The sequence below is a fragment of the Falco cherrug genome, chromosome 4 (genome assembly GCF_023634085.1).
Source record: "Falco cherrug isolate bFalChe1 chromosome 4, bFalChe1.pri, whole genome shotgun sequence".
NCBI lineage: Eukaryota > Metazoa > Chordata > Aves > Falconiformes > Falconidae > Falco > Falco cherrug.
The window spans coordinates 83034306-83057385 of NC_073700.1; the positions used below are offsets into that span (position 1 = coordinate 83034306).

A 23080-nucleotide genomic window follows, 5' to 3' on the forward strand; every position below is an offset into this window, starting at 1 on the left:
ACTAAACACCCATAGTTCCTTTCTTAAGAAATACATTACTGAACTCCATCTAGTTTATTTATAATTTGCCCTTAAGTTATGCCAGTTATGTTTGGAAAATTCAAGAAATTGTCAATAGAGTATGACAAAGTATTTTTGCACAATTTTTTGCTCATATTTTAAACTGTTAGGCTAAATGCATATATTTCTGGAATTGCAAATTTTTTTTCTGGTGAAAATCAGAAAATACCAGAAATAATTAATATAAATTGCTTTATGTAACAATCAATTGTGCAAAGATAACTTGACACACATTTTGGGGAGGAACTGCTCAACTACTAGAAATGCTTTTGCTTTTCTTCCTGGCTAACCCCCAAATATTCTAAGCATATGGAACAATTTAGCAGAAAATACATAATTATCAAACAGATCTGTCTTTGCCACCTTGGACATTATTTCTTGTGGCAGGGTAAATGAAACCTCATGTTTAGATTTTATTCCATTTGATCTTCCACTGTATTGGCAGAAGATTAAAAAAAAACAACACAGATGGCATCATTAAAATATGAGTTGATTTGTGCTTACTCTAATAAGAATCTGAATATACTTGATAAAGGCATGGCACAAACTTCTAACTGAAATTTTGAAGCAAAGAAACCAAAGTACATTTATCTTGGTAAGAACCTGAACAATCTATGTAACTGTAAAAACAAGTTTAATATCATGCAGGTGTTCACAATCAAATGTATGCACATTATTACATTCATTATAAATAAAGCTGCTGTCAAGTTTTGGCTCTAAGCTTGATGGTGTTTTACTTTTCTATTCAGATGCCAAAATTGGTGAATGCTAATTCTCCATTGCCGTGTCCACTCTGTGGCCAGATACCCGTACTGATGTCATAATCTTATCTATAAAAAAAACCCCCAACTTTTTACATCATAAGAAATACGATGTCAAGAATAATTCAGTATGTGCCCTGTTAAATGACTTCTGATTTCTCTTAATTAACTTACTTGATACAAAGTCCTTTTAAAACTGAGTTTTCTGGACTAGGTTATGCATTTCCCATGAAGCCTGCATCCCATAAGAGTGGAATAGCCCTTTCAGCGAGGACTGGATTAGGGACTGATCTTGTCCTTTGTGGTCAGTGCCCTGCTTTCCGATTTTAACTTTCAGGCTTGAGAAACTTTTTATTCTTTTCTGTAAGATAGAAAATTTTAAACAGGACGAGTAGATATTACCTGTACCCCCAGCTTTAAGACTGACTTCTACTGCAGTGGAAAAAGGAGTGGGAACCACCTGTAGCGGAGGGGTGAATGAAACCTGGGTTTAGCATAGCCTGATACTGTAAAAAAGGGCTATGTAGTTTTCTACAGACATGTATAAGAATCTGTGGCTACCAGCTGTCAGAAGAACCTGAATTTATGCCATATGGGGGAGAGTCAGGGGAACGTCTAGTTTCTGGACCATGCTTGGGGTCAGGATAAAGTGGGTGCCAAGCCATTCTTTCCCATCCAGAGGGTGGTATGGCAGCTATACATGGTGGAGCTTATGGTGAAACTTAGGAAACTGAGTATGTGTGGTATTTAGATTGTGAGATTTTAAATATTACATGGGGTGTAGAACCCCAAATTTCATTTATGAGGTCTTTTATAAAGATCTGGCCTTCTGGAGTTGAGATATACAGTATTCTAGTCTATATCAATATTGACCTCTAATACAATTGTCTACGTTAAAACAGGATTTCCTATTATGTAACTGTTTTCAGAAGTCTGGGAGCCAGATAATAACTGTTCAGACCATCTACTAAAATGTTAAGAATGTTTCTTGCTTCAGTAGCTACAGTTAATAAATACCAATGAAAAGTATTTTTATAAACTGGTTGTTCTTGTTCCAGCTTTTCTGGTGGGACTTAGATACAGGGATGGGGAGGACTGTTCATTAAATTGCACTAGTTGTCTTTTTGTTTCTTTTTTTCTTCTGAAGCTTTTGGTGGAGTCTTTTGAAGCAATCTTGGAGACAGTGTTGGATGGTGTGTTCCCATAGCACGTGGTTACTCCCATTTATCAAATTCAGTTTAAAACAAGTGAGAATCTCTAGAAGATCTGAGAGAAAGAAATGTCATTCTGTTTGTAAAATCAAGTTAGGGTCTTATGAATATAATTGGAATGGGTGCAGAGAAGGCCTATAGAGTGTATATTACAGGAGGTGACTCTGAGTTTGTCATGCTTAGCACGGCGGAATTAAGGCTGTGGGTTATGATTGCTGTCAATGAATATACCAGGTAGGGTAATGCTGAGAAGGCAGGAGCGCTGTTAATGGGCAGTGTTGTCACAGGAGGACATAGGAATAAACCGCACATGATGAAATGTGCACTGGAGATTTGAAGGTTTCCAGTAGCGAAATAAGCCTTACTGGAATTTCAGAAAAAAAGAGGAGGGACTAAGTGTTCTAAAGATTTAGCTTGATATTTACTGTGGTGATGTGGTACTTCTCAAGTCTTAAATTCTTAAAGCAGTTACTGACTGGAAAAGGTTTTTTTTTCACCTTTAAGACATTACAACTTCCAGCTTAGCTTTCTAATGGCATTTCAGCTGCAGTAAAGGTTGAATATTCTTCAAAAAGCATTTCAAGAGGAAATGGTAGTTACTTATGTACAGCCTTTCAAATGTCAAAGTTTCTTTAGGAATAAGAATATATGGAATTCCCAAATGAGAAAGGAATGTGTGTGAAACAGTCAATGAAGTGGGTTGTTCTTTCTGTGCATCTAGCAAAGTCTCATATATTCTGTAAAACTGGAACAAAGTAATGTGGAAACAGATGGAAATCCTTTTTGAATTGTGGTGTAGAATTGTCAGCTCCAGAGATACAAGTTAGTGCAACAACACATCACGGGTAGCTTACCAGTGGCATGGCCAGGTAGTGTCACAGCTCTGGAAAGGTCCAATGTACTGTCAGATTGTCACAGTAAGTTGCATTTCTAAATAGTTTGAAAACACACACATACACCCAATACAAACAAACCCCCCCCAACCCCTCCCTTCCCCCCCAAAAAAACCTCTGCAAGTTGTCATAAGACATTTAGTTCTTCTACAGTATGAAACTACAAGATGCTGAAATCCTGTACTAGAAGTTTCAGATATTCTCATTCATCTTTTGGTTTTGTGTGATTGCTCTCCAGGGCAGTCTTCTCAAGGCAGGAGCTTTGTTTATGTGTATCAGTGGATCGATTAAGCGATGATGCTTAATGAATACTGTTTCAGTATCTATCTTGATTTCTGAGGCAGTTTAACAATAGAATGGAAGTATTGCAAATACTGAGACAATTTTATGTAGTCTCTAGTTTACTGAAAAGGTTGTGCTATGAAAGGGGTGTATAATTTCTGTATTTAGAATTATCTGGAATAGAGCCTTAACTGGAATGATTATTTAAATCATAAGTTAAACTGTAGATTGAATTTTGAATCTTAAGAACATAAAATACGTTAAAATATTTTTAAGGCAAAATAAGGGGTTTGTCTATGAGAACTGATAGATGTGCCTGGTAACGCACTAATCAAACTAGGCTTTTGTTTTCTCTTTACTGTGGCTTCATCACTTCCCACTCAATTGAGCAGTTACTTTTCTGGAAGTCTAGTAAATGAGTTGTCCAGTTGAATGTGTGTGTTAATACTTAGTGTAATGTATCTAAGGTATATTTTAATATGTAGTATAAAGTCCTCTAATATTAGAATTAATGGAGTAAGCTTTGCAAAACTTACAGCCATGGTACGTCTGTGATTTTATCAGACCACTTCTGTCTGAAAATGGAAGTATTCACAGGTTCACTCATGGATGGACTAAAAAAGGCAGTCTGTGGAATGCATCCCAGTGGGGGACAGCAGGTGACAGGAGGCAGAGGTTCCTGTTTCCCTCAAATCCTCTTCTTCCAGAGTTTAACCTGTTTGTTCCAGTTCACCTTCTTCACAGCCTTCCTTGCCTTTCTCCTTCCCCTCTCTGTAGGGTTGTAATGAATAAAATATAGTTTTCCTTTGCATCACAGTGTGACCCTCAACAACATAAGTTACGTAATGGTAGCTGCTGCTAATTCTGCTTTCTGATGCTTGATCAAAATTACGGGCCACTGTCCTGTGTGACCTCCTAAGCACAGTCTTCAATAAAAGTGCCTGGGATGAAATCCAGTCTGACATTTTTTCCATTTCTTTGCTCTTTATGTAGAAAGCCATTGACATTTTTACTGTGTTATATTTATATTATAACCATTCCTAGGTCTTTAATTCATAAACCCTACAGTTCAGTATAACAAAACAAAGTTGTCAGGAAGATTATATTGAAATACTACGCAATCATAAGCTTTAAACTACGTATTGTCTGGTATGATTTTCATGTAAGGCACTCGCATCTCTCCCGATTAGAGAATCTGAACTTCAAAATCTTTACTGCGTTTATCCTTGCAGGGCTGCTGGAGTTAAGGTGCTCTTATTCTGGTTTCATAGTTATGGAAGAGAAGTGTGAAGTGCCTGTATGGTTTCTACCACATAGCACAGGAAGACGGTGTCAGAACCACGAAACCATCCATCCTCTCATCTTTTAGGCATATTTTTGATAACTTCCTTCTTGTCTTCAGCCTCTCTTTTTCTCACCCATTCACCAGACACCCGTATACGCACATCTATATTCTGTAGTGTACTTTATGATCCTATATTTACTTAAAAAGGGCCTGTTACCATGTGAAATATATACCTAAGCCACAGATGCTGCACTGTTTATTGCCTTTCTCATTTTTGGGTATGTAGTTCTGCTGTCTTAAAATGCTGCCATGGCTGAAGCTGTGTAGAAAGACAGCTGTCACTTTTGGAGACTGTTGCAGTTAAAACATCATTCTTTTAGGATATTTAACAGTGAAGTTTGTGATCTTTCTCCAAAAGAACAGTGAAACCCATTGTCTTGTCCAAGTTCTGCCTTGGGAAGTTGCCAATCTCAAATAAACTCATTAGGTAAGATCTAATTCCTGTCCTGGTTACCTGCCGTTACCTATTCAGCTTTCCATAGGAGAGCAAGGTTAAGGTTCATTTCTTCTAAGAGGCTTTCTGCTGGTATAAAAATAATAGCAGGGAGAGCTGGAGCTTTTTTTGTAGAGGCTTTCCTGTATTTCAGGTGCTAGAAAGAAGGGGATTGTGTTTTTTTCTTCCACCTGTTTAGTATTTACCCACGTAGTTGTGCACTTAGCAGAACAATCGCTTGTCAGTACAACAGATTATTAAAATATATCTTCCAGTTTTATTAAATTAGTTTTATGATTGAAACTGTTTCAGTAAACACATAGCTTTACATGCTGTAAAACAGCAACAAAGCCACTCTGTTTACCTTGTGTAAAACTTCAAGATGGTTTAAAAAGTTGCCGATATGCATTTGCATGATTTTTTTTTTAATAATTTAATAATTAAATGACAAAAATGATGAATTTAAATGCAGCTCTTTTATTCAAGATATAAATTCAAATCCATGCAGTGTTCATGTATAATGTATCAAAACCAGACTAAAGAAAGGGGAATTAAAATATTATGTTACGCTATTCCAAGATAAGGTCGCTTATTAACAATAGGCATACAGAAAGATTTTGAAAAGTTTTTTTTATGCTTTTGTTTGTTGTTAATGTTGGTAAATTTTACCTGCTGTTACTAGGAGCAAAACTAGTTTTATGAAAAAATGATTTTACATCTTTTTTTTCCCCTAAATAGAACAGTAAACTCATTTACCATCTCATAAATAATCTTGATCCAGAAATTTAATTTCTGGGAAATTTGTGGCTCCTTTTGAGTCTTGGCCAGTGAATTTTCATTGAAGTTTAGGTAGAAAAAAAAGGTGATACTCCTGCCAAGTTTTAGTCTGTCTTATGATTTATAACTATGAACATTAGAACAGTATCCTTGCTATAGACCTGGAAACCAAGTAGCACTGGTCTGAGCTCACAGACATGTCACTTCTGAAAGGGCAAGCAACAGACTTCCTTATGCCAAAAATAGCTTTTGTGCTAAATTATTAAAGCATAGTATTTGATCACAGATAAATGGAATATTATATTTTGCACTTTGGACCTTTTTTATGTAGTGGGGGAAACCCCAGGTCATTTTAAAATCAATGGGTTTTGTTAGGTGAAACTGAAATATCACACATTCAAAAACCTTGGCATTGAAAAAAATGTTGTGTACTCTTTTTATTCCTCATGTGCGTTTGTTATATATTGATTGCAATGAAGAGAATATTTTAGACTCCTGCAGCATTTCAAGTAATGTGTAACACTTCTGTGCTTTTCTGTGTTTGAGTGTAAAATATGTATGAAGACATGTCTGAAGTGTAAGTACAGTGGGCCCTTGGGAAGTTCTGGAGCTGTACCTTGAGTAATTTCAGTCTAATGCTGACAGAATATTTACTGGTTTATTTGTGGTTTATTAGTCTGTTTTCATCTGTGGTCTGTGAAATGTTCAAGGATGTTTCTTAATAAAACCTTAATAATGGAAATTCTTTATCCTGATTATCCCAAAGGTATAAATAGTTCTCTTTAGTCTAGCAAACACATACAGCTTTATTGTAGTAGTTGCTTTGGTGGCAACATCTAAAGGTTCCTAATAGGTTCTAATGAAACCTTTTGTATTAAGGCACTTTTAACCCTTGTGTTCTGTTTTCTCTTTAGCCTAAGCATTTTGGGCAAATCCAGTATTTCTTCCTCCCTTAAACAGTTTCTTGTCTACTTGAACATTCTCACAGCTGGGTAGACTTGTGTTCTCTCTGCCATGTCTGTATAGCTGATGAGTTTGCATTTTATTTGGTTTGAATTTGGGTTGAACTAGAAAGTACTGGATGACTGGAAATTGAGGCGTGCACATGCGCAGTATTTGTGTCATGTTCAGTGCAGGTCTGTGGGACTGAGTGGTCTGGTTTGAGTCACTGCAACAAAATCTGCATTGCAAATGTGACACGTGTCTGGAAATTCTTAATTTCTAGAGATTTGTACCCATCAGTAGGCGATCTGTATCTGTACAGCAGTTAAGTTACTGATGCTCAGAAAGCCCAGGAAATTCCCAGAACCTGACCACTTACTTTTCGTCGTTGTTCTCTTCTCTTCTTTTAATTGATGGAAACAATTTTTTTAGGCTTCCCTCCATCTCTCTTGTTAAAACTTGTTCTGATAAAAGTGTTATTCCCCCTCAGTCTCTTTTTTTTATTTCCTTCACCAGCTATAACCTACTAATATTTCTTTAAAAGTACTCATGGTGGTGTGATTTATCCTCTTGCGATAGCTGTTTCGTGGTGTTTTCTGTCTCTTGAACCATGAATAATTTGTCAGAGTCCACATCAAGAAATACCTGTCTCCCATGGCTCATAGGTTCTTTCAGCTCTTTTTCCTAAATATGTCCCTGCATTAGCTGCAAATGTGCTCATGAATCAAAACACCATGTCCTCTAATGTTGAAGGTTGGTTGTTACTAAATTTTTAACCTTTGTTTGGCTTTTGTTATGGAAATATCAAATACAGGCAGCTCTTGCATATGTTTTATTAGTATTTTTCTGCTTTAAAATTAAAATATATTCTTTGAAAGCAATTCCAGCATTGTCATAATTGGGCACATTCAGTCATTCACATGCTTCAGAGGAAAAAAGGTACCTTTTGTTGCCAGTCGCTCTCAAATGTACAATTTCACCCTCATTTTGCCTATGTTTACAAAATCCAGTTACTCAACTTCCATGACTAGTTTTGTAAAATGTTTTCTGCATGTATTGCTCTGGACTGTGTCAGAACAGTGATGTATTTTTTTATGTTTTTATTAATGTATTTGTGGTTTTGGTATTTTGATAGTAATGGAAAATAAATGTTGTTATCCATCCATCCACAATTTACTGTAATTTACAAGCTGTATTATAAATTGTAATACAACTTATAAGGAAGATTGCCCTTAAATGATTTCCTCATCATATATGTAAGAAATAAAAAGGCTGATGCATGTCACAGCTTTCAGATTTAATTGTTAATAGATAGCAGAATAATTGGAGGCTAAGATATTGGAATTAGAAAATGAAAATACGGAACTCTTCAATCATAAAAAAACTTGTCAGTGTTAGGAGCAAGGATGTGTCTACCATACATTGCCGTTTCTTTTTATTTTGTTTAGTACTTTAGTGTAAATAATTGCTCAGGTTTTAGTAGGATATAAATAAACAGTATAGAGCTGTCTTAAATTATTCAGGATTCATAAATGAAGAGCTAGGGAATACAAAACTTAAGTATACAAAATGTGGTGAAAATGCTTCTCCCCGCCCCCCGTATGTAATACATTTTACTTGTACCTGCAGCCTATACAGAAGTCTATCTTACTTCTCGGTGTAACATAACTAAAACTTTAGAAATAGTGATGATAATTCTGAATGGCATTTATTGTCTATTTTTTAAGTACAGAGCAGTCATTAGCAAGTGTTATTAATGAAATGTACAGTTTATGCTATATAGTAGGTGTAGCTGTTTACAAAGTATGCAATCAATGCATGTTTTATCTTTCTTAGAAAAAATATTAGTAGCTTTTCCTCTTTGTTACTTAGTAACTTTCATAAACATTTTTCCCTCTACAGTCTCAGAGATAGCAGGTGCAAAATATTTCATATAATCTTAAGTGATGCAGACAGCTAACGTTGCATATAGATACATGGAGATATACATATATGTAATATTTTCTCCCACTTATAATGGATCTTTTGCCAGTATAAAGTTTAGCATATGTTAATGATTTAGACAATAGTTTAATATTAAACTTGGTTTTCTCAGTAGTGCCTTCATTGTCTTGTTTTGGCTGGTGAACTTCGAGTTGGAGGCTAGCATTTGTGGCTGAAGCGAGTAAGACCACCCCCTCATGAGAACTGCTGTTTTTTAAAGCAATTTAGACCAGACTAGTTGAATTTATAGTTCTACTGAAAAGGTTATGAAACATTCTAAATTGGCTCTGAGTGCAAACTTTGACCTGTTCAGCCAAATTGTGGGAACTGTGCCAAAAATTGATATAAAGCAGTTCTGGGAATCTCTTAAAGATTAAATTCCAGGACTGCATGACTGATGTGCAAATGATATACTTGTGATATTAGGCAAGTGTTACTTCAATAGTTTTAGGCTTGAACAGATTATTCACCTAAAAGTAAAAATTATCTCCAGCCTAATTTAAGTAATTTGTTGCATCTCAGTATGATTTTAAAAGGCCCAGTTAAAAATTGGCATCTTAAAATTCCTTTCTTTACACCTCTCTGTGGTGAGCTGCCCCAGGTCCTCAAAAAATTTTTGCTGTGCTTTTTCTTTGGGGAAGAAAAGGTAGGAAAGAGAAAAGGTCTAACTGCTGCAGAGTATCTTGGTATGGTTTCCATGAAACTTTTCAGCCAGCAATCACTGAATTGGTTTGTATTCATCACTTTTATAACATGGGGCTGGTTTAGATGAATTTTGAGATGGAAAGTCTGTTTAATCATACATCTCTTCACTCCCTTAATAATAATGAGAGACATTTGACATGAGAATGCTCAGGTTTCAGAGGAGAATAATCTCTACGGACTCATGGCTGAGCAGCAGCAAACGTGGTATATTTTCTTCATTTCTGTCAGAAAAATGCCTTTATTCACTCAACACAGAAAAAATTGCCATTATTTTTTTCTTGTTTATTTTGGTCTTTCTGATGCTTTGCAAAAATTCACTTCTGTTTGTTTCTTCCCCTGTCCCGTCCCCCCCCCCCCAGTAGTTTCTAGATTCGAGGAAAACAGTATAATAGAACTTGGTTTGGCTGAGTTGAGTATTACCAGTATCCTGATAAACACTGCTAGGGATGCTAATCTGTTGGTCTATGGCCAGACCACCAAATATTCCATAAGACAGTAACCACATGCAGATTAAAGACATTTTTATTATATTTCATTTTTACTGATATTCTTTTGGAATATTTGTACAAGTATTGTAGGTGTGTCACTTCTTTTATGGAAGGGGGAACTGGAATGGTTTTTGAATGCCTGTCTGTATTACTTCAGCAAGTTTCACTGTCAGTATTTTTTTCCTAAAGTGACAGTAAAGTAGAAAATTCAAGCATTTTTGTGTTAAATCAGGCTTCTATATGAATGCTGTCAGAAAGTCAGCTAGATAGTTGCTGACGTATACCTTATGCTGCATTCTCTGTGTCTCCAGTATTAATAACAATACTTTGCAACAATTACAACAGGTAGTGTGCCCTGTTGAGTATGTCAATAGAGTGTATTTGCACTTGCTCTGTGACATTTTTACAATTCTCTGCTGTTTTAACTTCTGGTAAACAGACTACGGAATCACCATTTACAGGATTTCTGCTGAAGGTGCTCTGGTAGCTACAAATAGCTGCATGGTCATTGATTTTTACCAGCTGAACTGGGTGAAACAGTGGAGATGGAATTTCAAAGTGGCTGGCTGTCAAGTGAGGAAGTGATGGCAAAGGTTCTTGCTGAGAACAGGAGTGACAGCCCTGAAGGAAGAGGACAACAATTGCTGTGGGTTGCAGCTGGGGGGAGCATATCTACCAGGTGGAAACCCTAGAGATCAAGTGTTTGAAGGTGAAAAAGGCCTGTTTTCATCCTGGTCTAGAGCCTCTCTTGGGGGACAGCATGGAGGTTAAATGCGATGATGGATAGACTCGGTTTATTTTAAATAATTTTCCTCAAATTAAATTCTGAATATCTCAGTAGATAGTTCATTAATCTAATCTAGCATATATTATTATATTATAAGCATGCTGCTTATAACTCGTGCATATATCCCATGGGGATATTTCCCAAAGCTGTTTCTCATAGTGAATGATATTCCCTGGAAAGGAGTAAGACTGCATAATACCTCTTGTCCATAGGTATTGAAAATAATTTTTAATGAATATTTACATGATTTTAAAAAGAAAGATGGCTTTTGACAGTAGTTAGAACTCAACTGCTTGAATTCTGTTCCAGACCTTAAGAATTAGTCGTATGTCAGACTTCCTGTCGCCCCCCCGACATACTGTTAGTGTAATAAAGTACACTACATGTCTACAAATTTTTCATCACCTGAATGTAACAGAACCAGAGATAAGAAGCTGGTAAACACTGATGTTACCATTGTTATTTAATTTGCCTTTGTAGATATAATGTAAAACTATTACTTGAGCTGGTGCTAAGGCATTTCACAACTGTAAACCAAATGTACCGGAAACTAAATGTTGTTCTGTGTCTAGAAAAACCTATTAAAGGTCACTATGTAGCTTTGTTGTCTTTGGGATTTAGCTTTTACTTCAAATCAGGAAAGTCTGGGCAATGGAAATGATGCTTGTTGCTGGATGTGGGATTAAGTGACGTTCATTAACCTACTTGGAAAGCAAGTGCTTGCAATCTAGCCCTCTTGCTAAAATTCTGTAGCAAATATTTTTGTTTGTTTTTTTTACAGGTATAAACAACTTTGCTTTACTTTTGTTGCTTTAAAGTTATCAATGGAAATTCTGAGAAGTAATTTGATTGTGTCTTTCATGTATTTCAGAGTATGTATACAGATTTTTTTCTGTTTACTCTGTGAAAGTATTCATGTTTTAATTTCCTGCGGTTGAAAATTAAGAGGGGATGGGCTGAAATGAGTTGTACTTAATTCAGAGATTCAATGATGATAAAGCAATGAACTATTGGGATTATTTTGTGTGACTACATGAGTAAGACTATGAGAAGTAGCAGAATACATGGCTGATTTTAAACTAGGTGATGTTAACTGTAGTAATACCTTTGGATGAGGTATGCTTTTTAGCAGTGTAGTGTGCTGGGACTAAGCCTGTTCAGAATTGTTGCTTAGCCAGATGGCCTTCCCGTACTGTGAGGCCACTTGCTGCTGGGATCTGGTAGCCTTCATTTTGACTGTATGGAACCACACATTGCCCGTTTGCATCTAGCTAGCCGGGGTTGCTCTGTGTCAGGGACCCATATTGTCTCTGTGTACTGTTGTAGTATTTGTCAACCTAAAATCTTACTAGTAATTTTTTTTTAATGTTTTCTTGAAGAGTATTGATAAAGAAGTTTAATCACACAGGGCTCTTAATTACCATACCTTAGTTATATTAGCATTGTAAACTTTACAACTCTGATTTATAATTTCTTTTATTAATGCGTATACTTGGTTTGAATACTGATTATTTTTTTAGTACTGCTTTTTAAAAAGTATTTATTATTCAAATTTCTGTATCATCCATTCCACTATCTTATCTCCCCAGCAGGAAATTCAACAAGCTTTTTTAAAAAATCTTGACTAAAAGTTATCAAATCTTGTTGATCTAAAATACCCATACTGAGTCACTTCTGTTTACCTCTGTTGGACTAAAAGGACTTTCATCATGAAGTATGAATATCTCACTTGTTACTTTCAGAATTATTAAATAGAAACATTTGGTCATCTTTCCTGGGTTTTTTCTACATTATTACTTGTATTTTTATCACTTCCACCTAACAAGAAACCAATTTTGTTGTTGCAGTTATTTGCTTCTAGATTATTTGTCTTTTTATTTTTATGAAATTGGCTTTTTCTAGTACCAGCTAAGCAAAGTTTAGCTTTATTTAATAATGGGAATTTAGTTTTAATGAAATCACATGTACCTAAGCAACATCTGCACTTCAGTTTTGGTGGGCCTCTATTAATCAAGAAGAGGGATGATAAAAATTTTCCTTTCTGTAGATGGAACCATGAACCTTTTTCCAACTTAGTCTCTAAAAGCACGTGGGCGTTCTAGAGCTGTCAGTGATGCACCTCCAGGATCTCAGAATGTGAAGTCCTTTGCAGTGCTATCTCTTCACCCTGCCTATGGCTGTTGAGTGAGAAATTCCAGTGACTTGGGCGGTTTGCCACAGGCACTAGCAGGCCCGTGATTTATCAGTCAGAACAAGGTAAATCTGGAGTTTAGTGGTTTTGGGTTGTTTTTTTTATTCAGGAGTTGCGTACACCCAGTGCCGTATACAGCTATAACTTCCACTGTAACTTCCTTTTTTTTTAACCCAGATTCTCAGCAGTTCTCCATCTGTCTCAGTTTACAACAGCTTGATTTCGTACACCTTGTGATTTCTGCAAAAGGTATAGGTTCCAATTCAGCAAAATAGGTGATTTCATATGTACCTATTGCACTCTCTGAAAATAAGGAAGAATATAGCCATACCAGTGCATAAGCTGTGTTTGACCTCTAGAGTTCTGTTAATTGATAGGTGTAGAGCTAGTCATCATTCGCTAGTCAACCACCTGTAATTCCTCCTCCTCATTTATTATTTGCACCTTATAAAAGGAAAAAAGCCCACCTCTATGTAACTGTATTTTTCAGAATGGCAAGTGTGATTAGATATCTTTACTTGTAACTTCCAAAGCTGTATGTGGGATTTCTCAATAATCATATAATATGAGTTAAAAAAATAATAAGTTTTCTTCTACTGACTGGATTTCAGGGGGGTTTAGTGACTATTCTAGGTATCCTTCAAAAATAATACTTAGGAAAAAAATATGGCTAAATCTTCCACTCACTTGAATTTAAAATGAATTTGCAATTGCAGCTCTCTGTGGCCTATTACAGGGCTTTTTGACTGGTAGGAAGAAGAGCATTAAGGTTTTAATTTCAAAGCAAATCCTCAGATAAATTCCTGACTGATTAATCAGTTAATGTCTTTTTCAACCATGTTTTTCCTCTGAGGTGCCTTTGAGGGTTATTTTAATGACCACTGTCTGGCTTGAAAGCTGTTAGCTGCAGTGATAGCTTAAAAAAACCTGAAAGTCGTAATTCTTTTCAGTTAATAAACTTTGTATAAAATATCATTTAACCTAGTTGAAAACTGAGTGAGCAGTTCTTTGGGATTCCTGACTAAAGTTCTGAGCAGCTGAAAAATTAAGGTTTTCAGCAGGTTGAAAAATCATTTGGAATTTAGGGTGAATATCTCATTGCATTAAGACAAACTGTTGGTATTTTGGAGAAGTGCCGTTTTTTTTATAAATTTCCCTTGCTTTGCAACTTAAATATTTTGGGATTGGGGGTGGCAGTAGTGTTTAGCTTTACAGTAAATGTTTAAGGAACAATTACTCAAGTAATTTTAAGCTGTTTAGACACTACAGACCCACTCAGACTGATTTCAGATTCGGAGACTTTTTTTTTAGAACTATGTGGAAGGTAGATAAATTCTGAGTTACGGACAATCTTTGAGTATCTACTTTTACCTGACAGCATCCTGTTTATTAGAAGACATGGTGCAGAAATAGCAGGTAGTATCTTTTTCAGGTACTTAGTAGCAATTTGGTCTGATTTTTCATCCCTTATTCACTGAGCAATTTTTTTCTTTCAATTGGATGTATTGGTGACCTGAATAATGATGATTCATAGTTCTAGTATTTTATCTGAAATTGGAAAGTTTGCTTAATTGCTTAAATGGTTAAAATTTAACTATGGCAGAAAAAAACCCCCACCTTTGAGTTTGAAATGGCTTTCTTTGTTTTCTTTAATGTGTAATATAATACACATTTAGAGTTCCTGTTTCTTTCCTTCCATTATCTGAAGGGACCTTTAGGTCTAGAGCAGGCTTATATCTGAGGTACCATAGTGTGATGTGTGAAATTGAATGGGATAAGAATAAGTGTAAGTGTTGTCAAACCTTAAAGCAGAGCTATTATCATGTTATAGAAGGTTGTTGTATGAAAACAAAAATGTCCTTTATTAACAAGAGTGATAAACTAAAAGCCTTATAGTAGAGAGAAGGAGAAGGAAAAAAAAAATGAATGTGATTTGAATTTATTTCAATAATGCTGATTCTGCTGTTGAAAGTATTATAGTTTAGAAAGGAGATGGATGACAAATTTGGGTATAATCTTTAAAGGTAAGGAAAAAGCCTGAACCCGAAACAGAAATATTTCTTTAGATTGACTTCATAAGCATTTTTAAAATATATTTTTTTCTTACACAAAACAGCACATCATCACATAAATGTCCAGTGAGACTTCCAAAGACGACTCAACTTTTTTCTTTCTTTGTTCTAGTTGCATTAAAATCTTCCAACTCTACAAGACCAGAAAGAAATGGCATTCAGGAAAACTGTAGAACAGCAAAATGTGGAGAAGGGATGCAGATCCTGGAAGGAGAACTCTTACTGCAGGTACGTTTTGCAGTGGATGTACATTTAAAAAATATTTGAAAGGATTGTGTTGTATTTATCATACCAGTTATTCACTGATAAGGTTGAAAAAAGTTTTCTTATCATCAGATTCTTTCCTCATTTTCTCTAGGTTAATGTTATACAGCTCTTGCACTTTCTCTGGTGGTACTAGTGACTTTGAAGAGTGCATGTTGGTCCTCTTAACACGGAGCAATTTCTTAGACTTGTTTATTCCCATCTCATTGCATCTATTGTTAATAAAGATATTAATATAAGGAAACAATCTTCATGAAAGTCAGATAGGTTAGTCTTCAACTGTACATTTGGTAACCAACTGTCTAAAAAATAATTCTCTGTAAAAGACCTTGAGCTTGCTGGAATATCCTGCTTTCTTAGTGGTTTGAAATAACTGGGTTCATAGTATAGGTTCAGGGCAAATTTTAAAATACTGCCAGTAACTGTTAGCAATGTGAACTAATGGAAAGTATCAACGAAAACCAGAAGGTGTTTTTAAATTATATTGTCTGTTTTAATGTCGTAGAGTATCAAAGCATATGAAATAGAACAATGTAATAGTAGGTCCAGATTAAACTCAAGAAATGACTAATATAAGTAATCCAGTGTTCTAATCAGTTGCACAAAATACATTTTACTATGACCTGCAGCTCCATTTGAAATATGTTGTTGATCTTTCTTGTACACAGGTTTCACACTGATGTACCTGTCAGAAGTGGCAAATCACTAGGTCAGTCAGAACCAATGGTTTGCATAGAACAACATTTTCAAATGTTCAAAGGGTAAAAATGAAAACAGCTTCTAAGAATCCCACAAAACAATTACTGTAACTAATACTAGTTGAAAACTGTTTCCTAACCAATTAAAAAACTAGGACATGTATGCAATTTTCTAACCTGAATGAAGTCTGACAAAGAACTGTTATGAAGTTACTGCAAGTGAAGAGCTTTCTTTTAAACAGAAATTATCTAAAAAGGTAAAATATATTGTTTATATCAGAGAATCTATTTGATGTTAAATTTATTTATTTTTTATGACTTCTGAATGGAAGTTATATGAGGAAACTGCTATAGCAAACAACTTTCCATTATGAAAATTAAATGTGTGATGTGCTTTTTACTGTAAATTCTGCCCCCTTGGGAAGTAAGTAAATGAACTGAATTTCTTAAATGAATTTGGTTTTTAAATATTTTATATATATAGATACAAAAATATGAGAATGAATATGGAGATAGATTTTTCATAGGGAATGTAAGAAGTGATGAAAGTGGAATTATTTAGAAGATACTGAGCATCAGTAAGATATAAATATTGGTAAAATCTTTCCCTTCTGCCTAAGATTGGAAGTCTTTGTCACACAGATTTCCCTAGATTATAACTGGTGATGAACATTTCCTTTTTATTCTCATTCTATTTTTTGCAAAGATGGTATGAATGTATACGATATTGTTTATATTTTTTTATTCATTTATTAGATGTGTTTTTCTTGTTTTCTAACAGAAAATTCTCTCTTTAATTACCAAGGTAGAAACTGTCTTACTATTCAATATATTGGGGAAGTAGAGATCGAATACATACATGTGCCTTCCTTAAAATTTGGCTATATGTCCTTTAAAATTGTATAAATTCTTTCAAATTCTTATTTTGGATACATAATCTATTACAGTCTAAGCAACTTTATGTTATGAACTGCAAGTCAAATGATGACCTAAGAAATTTTTAAAACATCTTAATTCTCACCAGTAATGAACAGTTTTATAATTGCCTTTGTATTAGGAATAGTGAAAGTTTTTTTTGTGGAAGCACAAACATTATCTCCAACCTCCAGAATAATAAACTCACTGCGAAACTTCATTATGCCTTTAAAGATAATTATTTTAGGGTTGCATTTTGCCAAAATGTCTATCAGAACCAGTCTTCCATTTATTGGTGTATCTGGATCTCTGTATGCTTTAAGGAACTTCCAGTAATTTGTTGCATTAGATTTTTGAGCAATCAGCTTGCATTATACAGAAATTTTTGGCTGACAGAAGGCATCTGATTTCTGCAGTAACAACCCTGTTTCAGGATGAACTGTATACCAGAGCCACTGTAAAATCTGACTGAATTCCAGGTACAGGAGCTGTACGTAGCTTTGTATGAAACAGAGCAGAATAACCAATTTTAACGTGAGCCAGAATTAGATACTGTGCAGCTTGCAGACTTTTTATATCAACCACTTGAGGTGAAATGCCCTGCAGAAGAGGTCAGCAGAGGACACAAGCACCTGCCACTGCAGCATTCTGCTCCCTTGGAATTACTGTGAACTTCATCACAATCAAGGATTCTATGTAACTACTCAAGATTTCTTGGGTTGGCTATGCTATTTAATTTCAGATTATTATTATTTTTTTTTTTTAGCTCATACTGTATTCAGGGGACGTTCACTAAAATTATATAAGGAGTTTTATAGAGCTTACAGCTGGTTATGGGAATAGATTAAGGAATGTCTACACATTAAATAGGAGTGGTTCACAGCATTTAAAGACCAGTCATTTAATCAGATATTTAACTTGACTTATTAGACAGTATTAGTAAAGAACAAGAAATAGTAAGACGATAGCTCTGCAAAATATGGAAAAGCAACTGTGGTAGTAACCATAGTGTGGGGCTATGGGAGTTAATGTTTGTGGAAGAACGATGTTGGTTTATAATAAAAATAATTTGTGTGTTGCTACAGTAAGATAGAGGGTATCCTTCACTTACTTTCATTTTCTATGTTATAATAATTTTGCATAATAAAGAATTTTTAAAAATGCATTTTAAGTGTGCTGGCCAAATTTGACTTTGAATGCAGCCGAGGAAATGAAGTGGCACAATATACTTAATCCAGTCCCTCAAGACAGCCTTTTGTTAAATCTTGACTGAAATCCATAGAAGTAAATCAGCACCTTTCAGATGAGCTGCCAAGTCACAAATGTACTGTTTGCGATCACAACAATCGCCATGAACTGTATTGATTGGGAGTTCAGATAAATGCCCTTTGTGTGACTTTGAGTAAGGAGCCGCTTAGTCTGCTGCTTCGTGAAGGGGGAAATCTCTTCAAAAACATTGTTTACTTGCAACAGTCCGCTTGTGCAGAGGTTTTCTATTTTAAGTAAGCTATAAAATGTTTTCTTGGACTATATAGGGGATCTTGATCACTTGATTTCCTGTCCACTTAGGCCTGTCTGTGCTATGAATAAAACAGATTTAGGGAACAGGTTTGTGACATGGCTCCCACTCGTGCTGCGAGCAGCAGTGTACCGAGGGCTTGAGCCAGGCAAGCATCGTGAGCTACGGCTGATATTAGATAAACTGGTAGTTCACACTGCTGTCCCTCACCTCCTACAATCAAGAGTAATTAAAAGTCATCAGCAGGGTTTGGCTTCTGCCCTGGAATTTTCCAAAAGAACATTTTATTTTTACTTTTTTACTAGGTGCAGTTTTCTTCATTGTGCCGTGTATACTGTAGAGAGATGCAATGAAGAATCCTTCTGTTTGTGCTGTTAGATAATGATATGGTTTTGCATGCTTCACATTTTATTGGGAAACTAGGGTATTGGTAGACTTTCAGCCACAATAATTACCTGGAATTTTGTCTCTGAAGCTGACAGATTGGTGTGTTTCCTCCCCAGGCATTAAATGGTTTTGTGTTAGTTGTTACGGCCGATGCTCTGGTCTTTTACGTCTCTTCTACTATCCAAGACTATTTGGGGTTCCAACAAGTAAGTTTATTTTTTCCTCTTCCCCGCCCCCCCCGGTTTTGCTTAATTTCAGAGAGCATCAGTATTCATATTTATGGTCTGATAGTTTGTGCAATAAAAATCTCAGTTAGGTACTTTGGGTTGGATTACTTTGAAACCTTATTACTTTTCTATCAGCTTACATAGCTGAAATGGGACCTCAGGCCAAGCACAACAGGGATATAATTTCCAAAGCTGAGTTAGGCAAGATAGAAAATTTTCACACTTAATTAGTCTTTACTGGAACAACTGTTTGAAATTTATACTGTGGTGTTACTCAGTTTCTGAAGCTGAATGAGACATAATTCAATGGGAAGGTAATTATTTTAATAGAAACCTTTCATACAAAATTAACTCCATATGCCCTGAGGTTTTAAATAGCAACTGAGTGATCTTCCTATTTTTAGAATTTTAGTGTTCTCTCACTCTTATTTATGTACGTATTTCAAAACAAGCATTTGTTATTTTCAATTTAAGGTGTAGATCACGTATGGCTAACTTCCTTGGGCTTGCAAACCTGGTACCAAAGTAGTAAAGACCAAGACCCAGTGAACCCATGTTGCCTTCCTTACAGAACTGTTGGGATTACTTTATGTTAAGATGATAGAAGCTTAGTTTATTGTTATCAGTTCATATATTTGAGTACTGGATGATGATAGATTCAGTTGCAGTCTAAAAATAAGGAAAAACTCTGCTTGGTATGCAGTTTTAGCTAACTGATAAGACATTCGGGAATGTTTGTGTAAAACAAAATATTCCAAACAAAACATTGTTATTACAAACAAAATATTATTCCTGGGGTTACAGATTCTTTTGGTGTGGGGGAATGGAGAAAAGAGCTTGGGAAACAAATTGGGCATAAAATTTGCATAGTAATGTCACTAAATCAAGTGCATTATATAGAAGTGAAGTCTTAAAGTTATTAAAATTACACTTCTGGCAATTTATTCTGAAAAATACTGATTCTTTTATGAAATTCATCAAAGCAAAATTTGAGATAGGCTTCTGCTTTTGCCAGCCCATCTTAATTTCTTTAGATCTATGTATTATTTTATGGTTGGGTTTTCAATCCAAACAGAAAACAGGTTATTTAACTCCTCTCAGTTGACTGAGGCTTTTCTGAAGTATTTTTGGTGGGGGTTTTTCCCTGTAATTTCTTTCAACCACTGATCCTGGCTGTTGTAGCTTTGCCACATTCCTAACCATGCAGTTGGTGGTGATATAAGAGCTTAACAATTACAGATTTTAATGGATCCTTAAGGAGTGACAAAGCTTTCAGGAAAACAAAACCGATGCTCATAATCTACTTGGCTTAGTTTTGGAAGTTGTTTGTTCAGGGCCTTTGGCTTCCTTTTATATTCCTGTAGCACCTAGAACTGGTCAGATGCAAGTACCAGCTGGCAAGTACTTTATTTACCAGTATACAATATTAAATGATTTAAACAAAACCTAAGCATAACGGTTCCAGGCTTGCTCAGATAAAAGCAGGTAAAGAAGAGTTTGACATAATGTTATTTTTTTCTAAGGTAATTTTTTTTTTTTATTATTTCTCATGTTTGCAGTTACGGGTGTGACTGTATTCTTCTCTGTGCTGCTAAAAATTGGTTTGCGAAGCTTTGTCACCTGCATGCAAATGTATGTTTTTATCACCAAGCAAAATGGAATTTGCTATATCCATAGCAGTGTTGTTAACCAGGCAACTTATATCATATTGTCATGTAAGTTTCTGATTCTCTTTCTTTCCCACCCTTTTCCTTTTTGCATGTAGTCTGATATTATACACCAGAGTGTATTTGAATTGATTCACACAGAAGACAGACCTGAGTTTCAACGACAGCTACATTGGGCATTAAATCCTGCCCAGTCTGCAGATTCTGGACCAAGCATACAAGGTGAGATTGCAGCCAATTTATGTGTTTGCCTGTCTGATTAGATGAGGGGCTTTTTAATTTATGTAAAAAAGTTTAGATTCTTTTATATGAAAAAAAAAAAGGAGTAACATCTTTAAAATTATTTGACTTTCATGGATGTGTGTAGCCAACAGTGGGAATTACTTTTTTTTTTTCAACTTTAAAAAAAGAACTGCTATTCACAGCACAAAACCATTCAAATACTAATTATGATTTAAATTAGAAGACTTCCATTTGGAGCATAAATGACTGAGTGTCTTGCATGTTTGATCAGTAGTCCTGTGGTAAATAGCAAAGCAGGTAATCCTGCATGTTTGTGTTGCAAATAAGGTAGTCAGGAGCGGGCAGTATCTTTTGGTGACATAAGAAACAAGGAAGTTTGATTTTTCTGTGTTCAGCCTCAATTATATGGTTTGTCTTTAATCACTGAATGAGAAAGTGATTTCTCTGAAGTAATGATCTCTCTTTTACATCTGCTACTCCTGGTTACAGATCATGACACCAAATTTATTAGCTTAGGAAGGCCAGCAGACAGTCGGGAATGACAGCTTCTTTAAGCTCTTCAGGCTAGTATGACTCCCTGACTAAGAAATGTGTTATTACGGTGTTAATATTTGGAATAGTGCTTTCCTAACGTGGAAGAGTTTTACACTTCCAGTTAGTTATGTGCAGGCTGCCACACAGAACAGTACTTTTCATGGGAATAAAAGGGGAAGAGGAATAAAAGATGAAATAGATGAGCCTTTAAGACCAAATACTATGTTTGTTATAGGATCAGATTGTTTCATGTTATTGAATGATGCTTAAGTGACCTGCTGTACTGAGAAACACATTGCTTATGTATTGGTAAAGAGATGTGTAGGTACAGGTAGTTACGTGTAATATGGGAAGCATGTGCCTGCCTCATAACAATGACAAAACTGCTGAGACAACTGCAATGCTCCATTTTGCACAACAGTTGTTTAAATATGTAGGTGAAGCTCTCTGTTACTGTAATTTACTTGATAATAATTGGTTTTTAATCCAGAAAAAGTCCATGCTATTTTATAGTAAATCTACCATTCATAAAGCAACTTGATTTAAAACTCTAACAAATTCATATTTTACAGTATTGAAATGCCATGACTTGATAAAGACATAAAACCCAGAATATGTTACTTACTTGTTTGGCTCACAGCTCACTATATTTCAATTTTTTCATTTAGTGGTCAACATTGTTATATCATCTATGGATCAGCCTCCACAGTCCAATTGAAAACATGCTACACAACTAGTTAATATCACAATTTGATGTAGCAAACAGCTGCTGGTAGTCAGAAACCAGGTTTTTATGTTGTGGGTTACCGTTTCCTTTGAGTGAAATGGGGTTCTATAGCGTTTAAGCAAGTATATATGAATTTACAAAACGTTGTGTTTGAAAAGTATGACACCAAGTTGACTTGGCATCAGATTTGACTGAATGGTGGGAAGCGCTGAACAGGATTACAAATGATTGTTTTGTATCTGGTGTTCCTAGCTTACTAAAAGCTGCTAATTATTTTTGGGCCCCAAGCAGTATAAAATATTTGGACACTGGGGATCTGTAAACTGAATTCAGGTTGATAACAAAAGATAATGCTAATGACCATAAGGATCCCCTCCATTTTTGCTCATTTAATCGATTGCCTTTTTAATACATTCAGCTGGCATTATGTAGATAATTAGACATATTCTAATTGTGCTCAGGCTTAGGCACAGATTCCAGCCTGAGTCTGGGAACTAATTCTGCTTCAGGTAGTCTGGACTGGTTTGTTTCTCACTCAGTACTCTGATGTTCCCCTAGACCACTGGTTTCCTCCTACTGCTATTGTGCTTACCAGTCCCGTTCCCAGAGAAGCTTGAAAAATTCTGATTTTTCAGTCCCAAATATCTGCTTTGGGCTGTAAGTCTGTATTATATTTTAAAGTTAACTTGCTATGCAACATGTATAGTCTTGAGCTTAAAGAAAAAGAAAAGGACTCAATGTACAGCATTGCTCCATGTTGTTGATGAGATCCAGTGTGAGCTTCATGAGGGATATGGGTTCTAACCCCTGTAGTGTTAACTGGGAGTTTTGCTCCAGGGATTGCAGACACTCTGTAAGACTTTGCCTTCTTACAGTGAGTCATTTCTCCAAGGTCTTGGCACTGAAACCTCTGTTTCTTGTCTGCCTGGGAAAGTGCAGTAATATTCATTTCACAAGTGTAGGAGGCTT

General features: G+C 35.5%; 1 protein-coding gene across 1 annotated transcript in view; it reads left to right on the forward strand.

Annotated features, from left to right (window-relative positions):
• AHR (aryl hydrocarbon receptor) overlaps positions 1-23080 on the forward strand; it is a 63917-nt gene that overhangs the window by 24216 nt on the left and 16621 nt on the right. The window contains exons 3-5 of the mRNA XM_055707867.1: positions 15043-15158; positions 18830-18919; positions 20706-20829. Coding sequence (XP_055563842.1) covers positions 15043-15158; positions 18830-18919; positions 20706-20829 — 330 coding nt within the window. The remainder of the gene's footprint in view (positions 1-15042; positions 15159-18829; positions 18920-20705; positions 20830-23080) is intronic.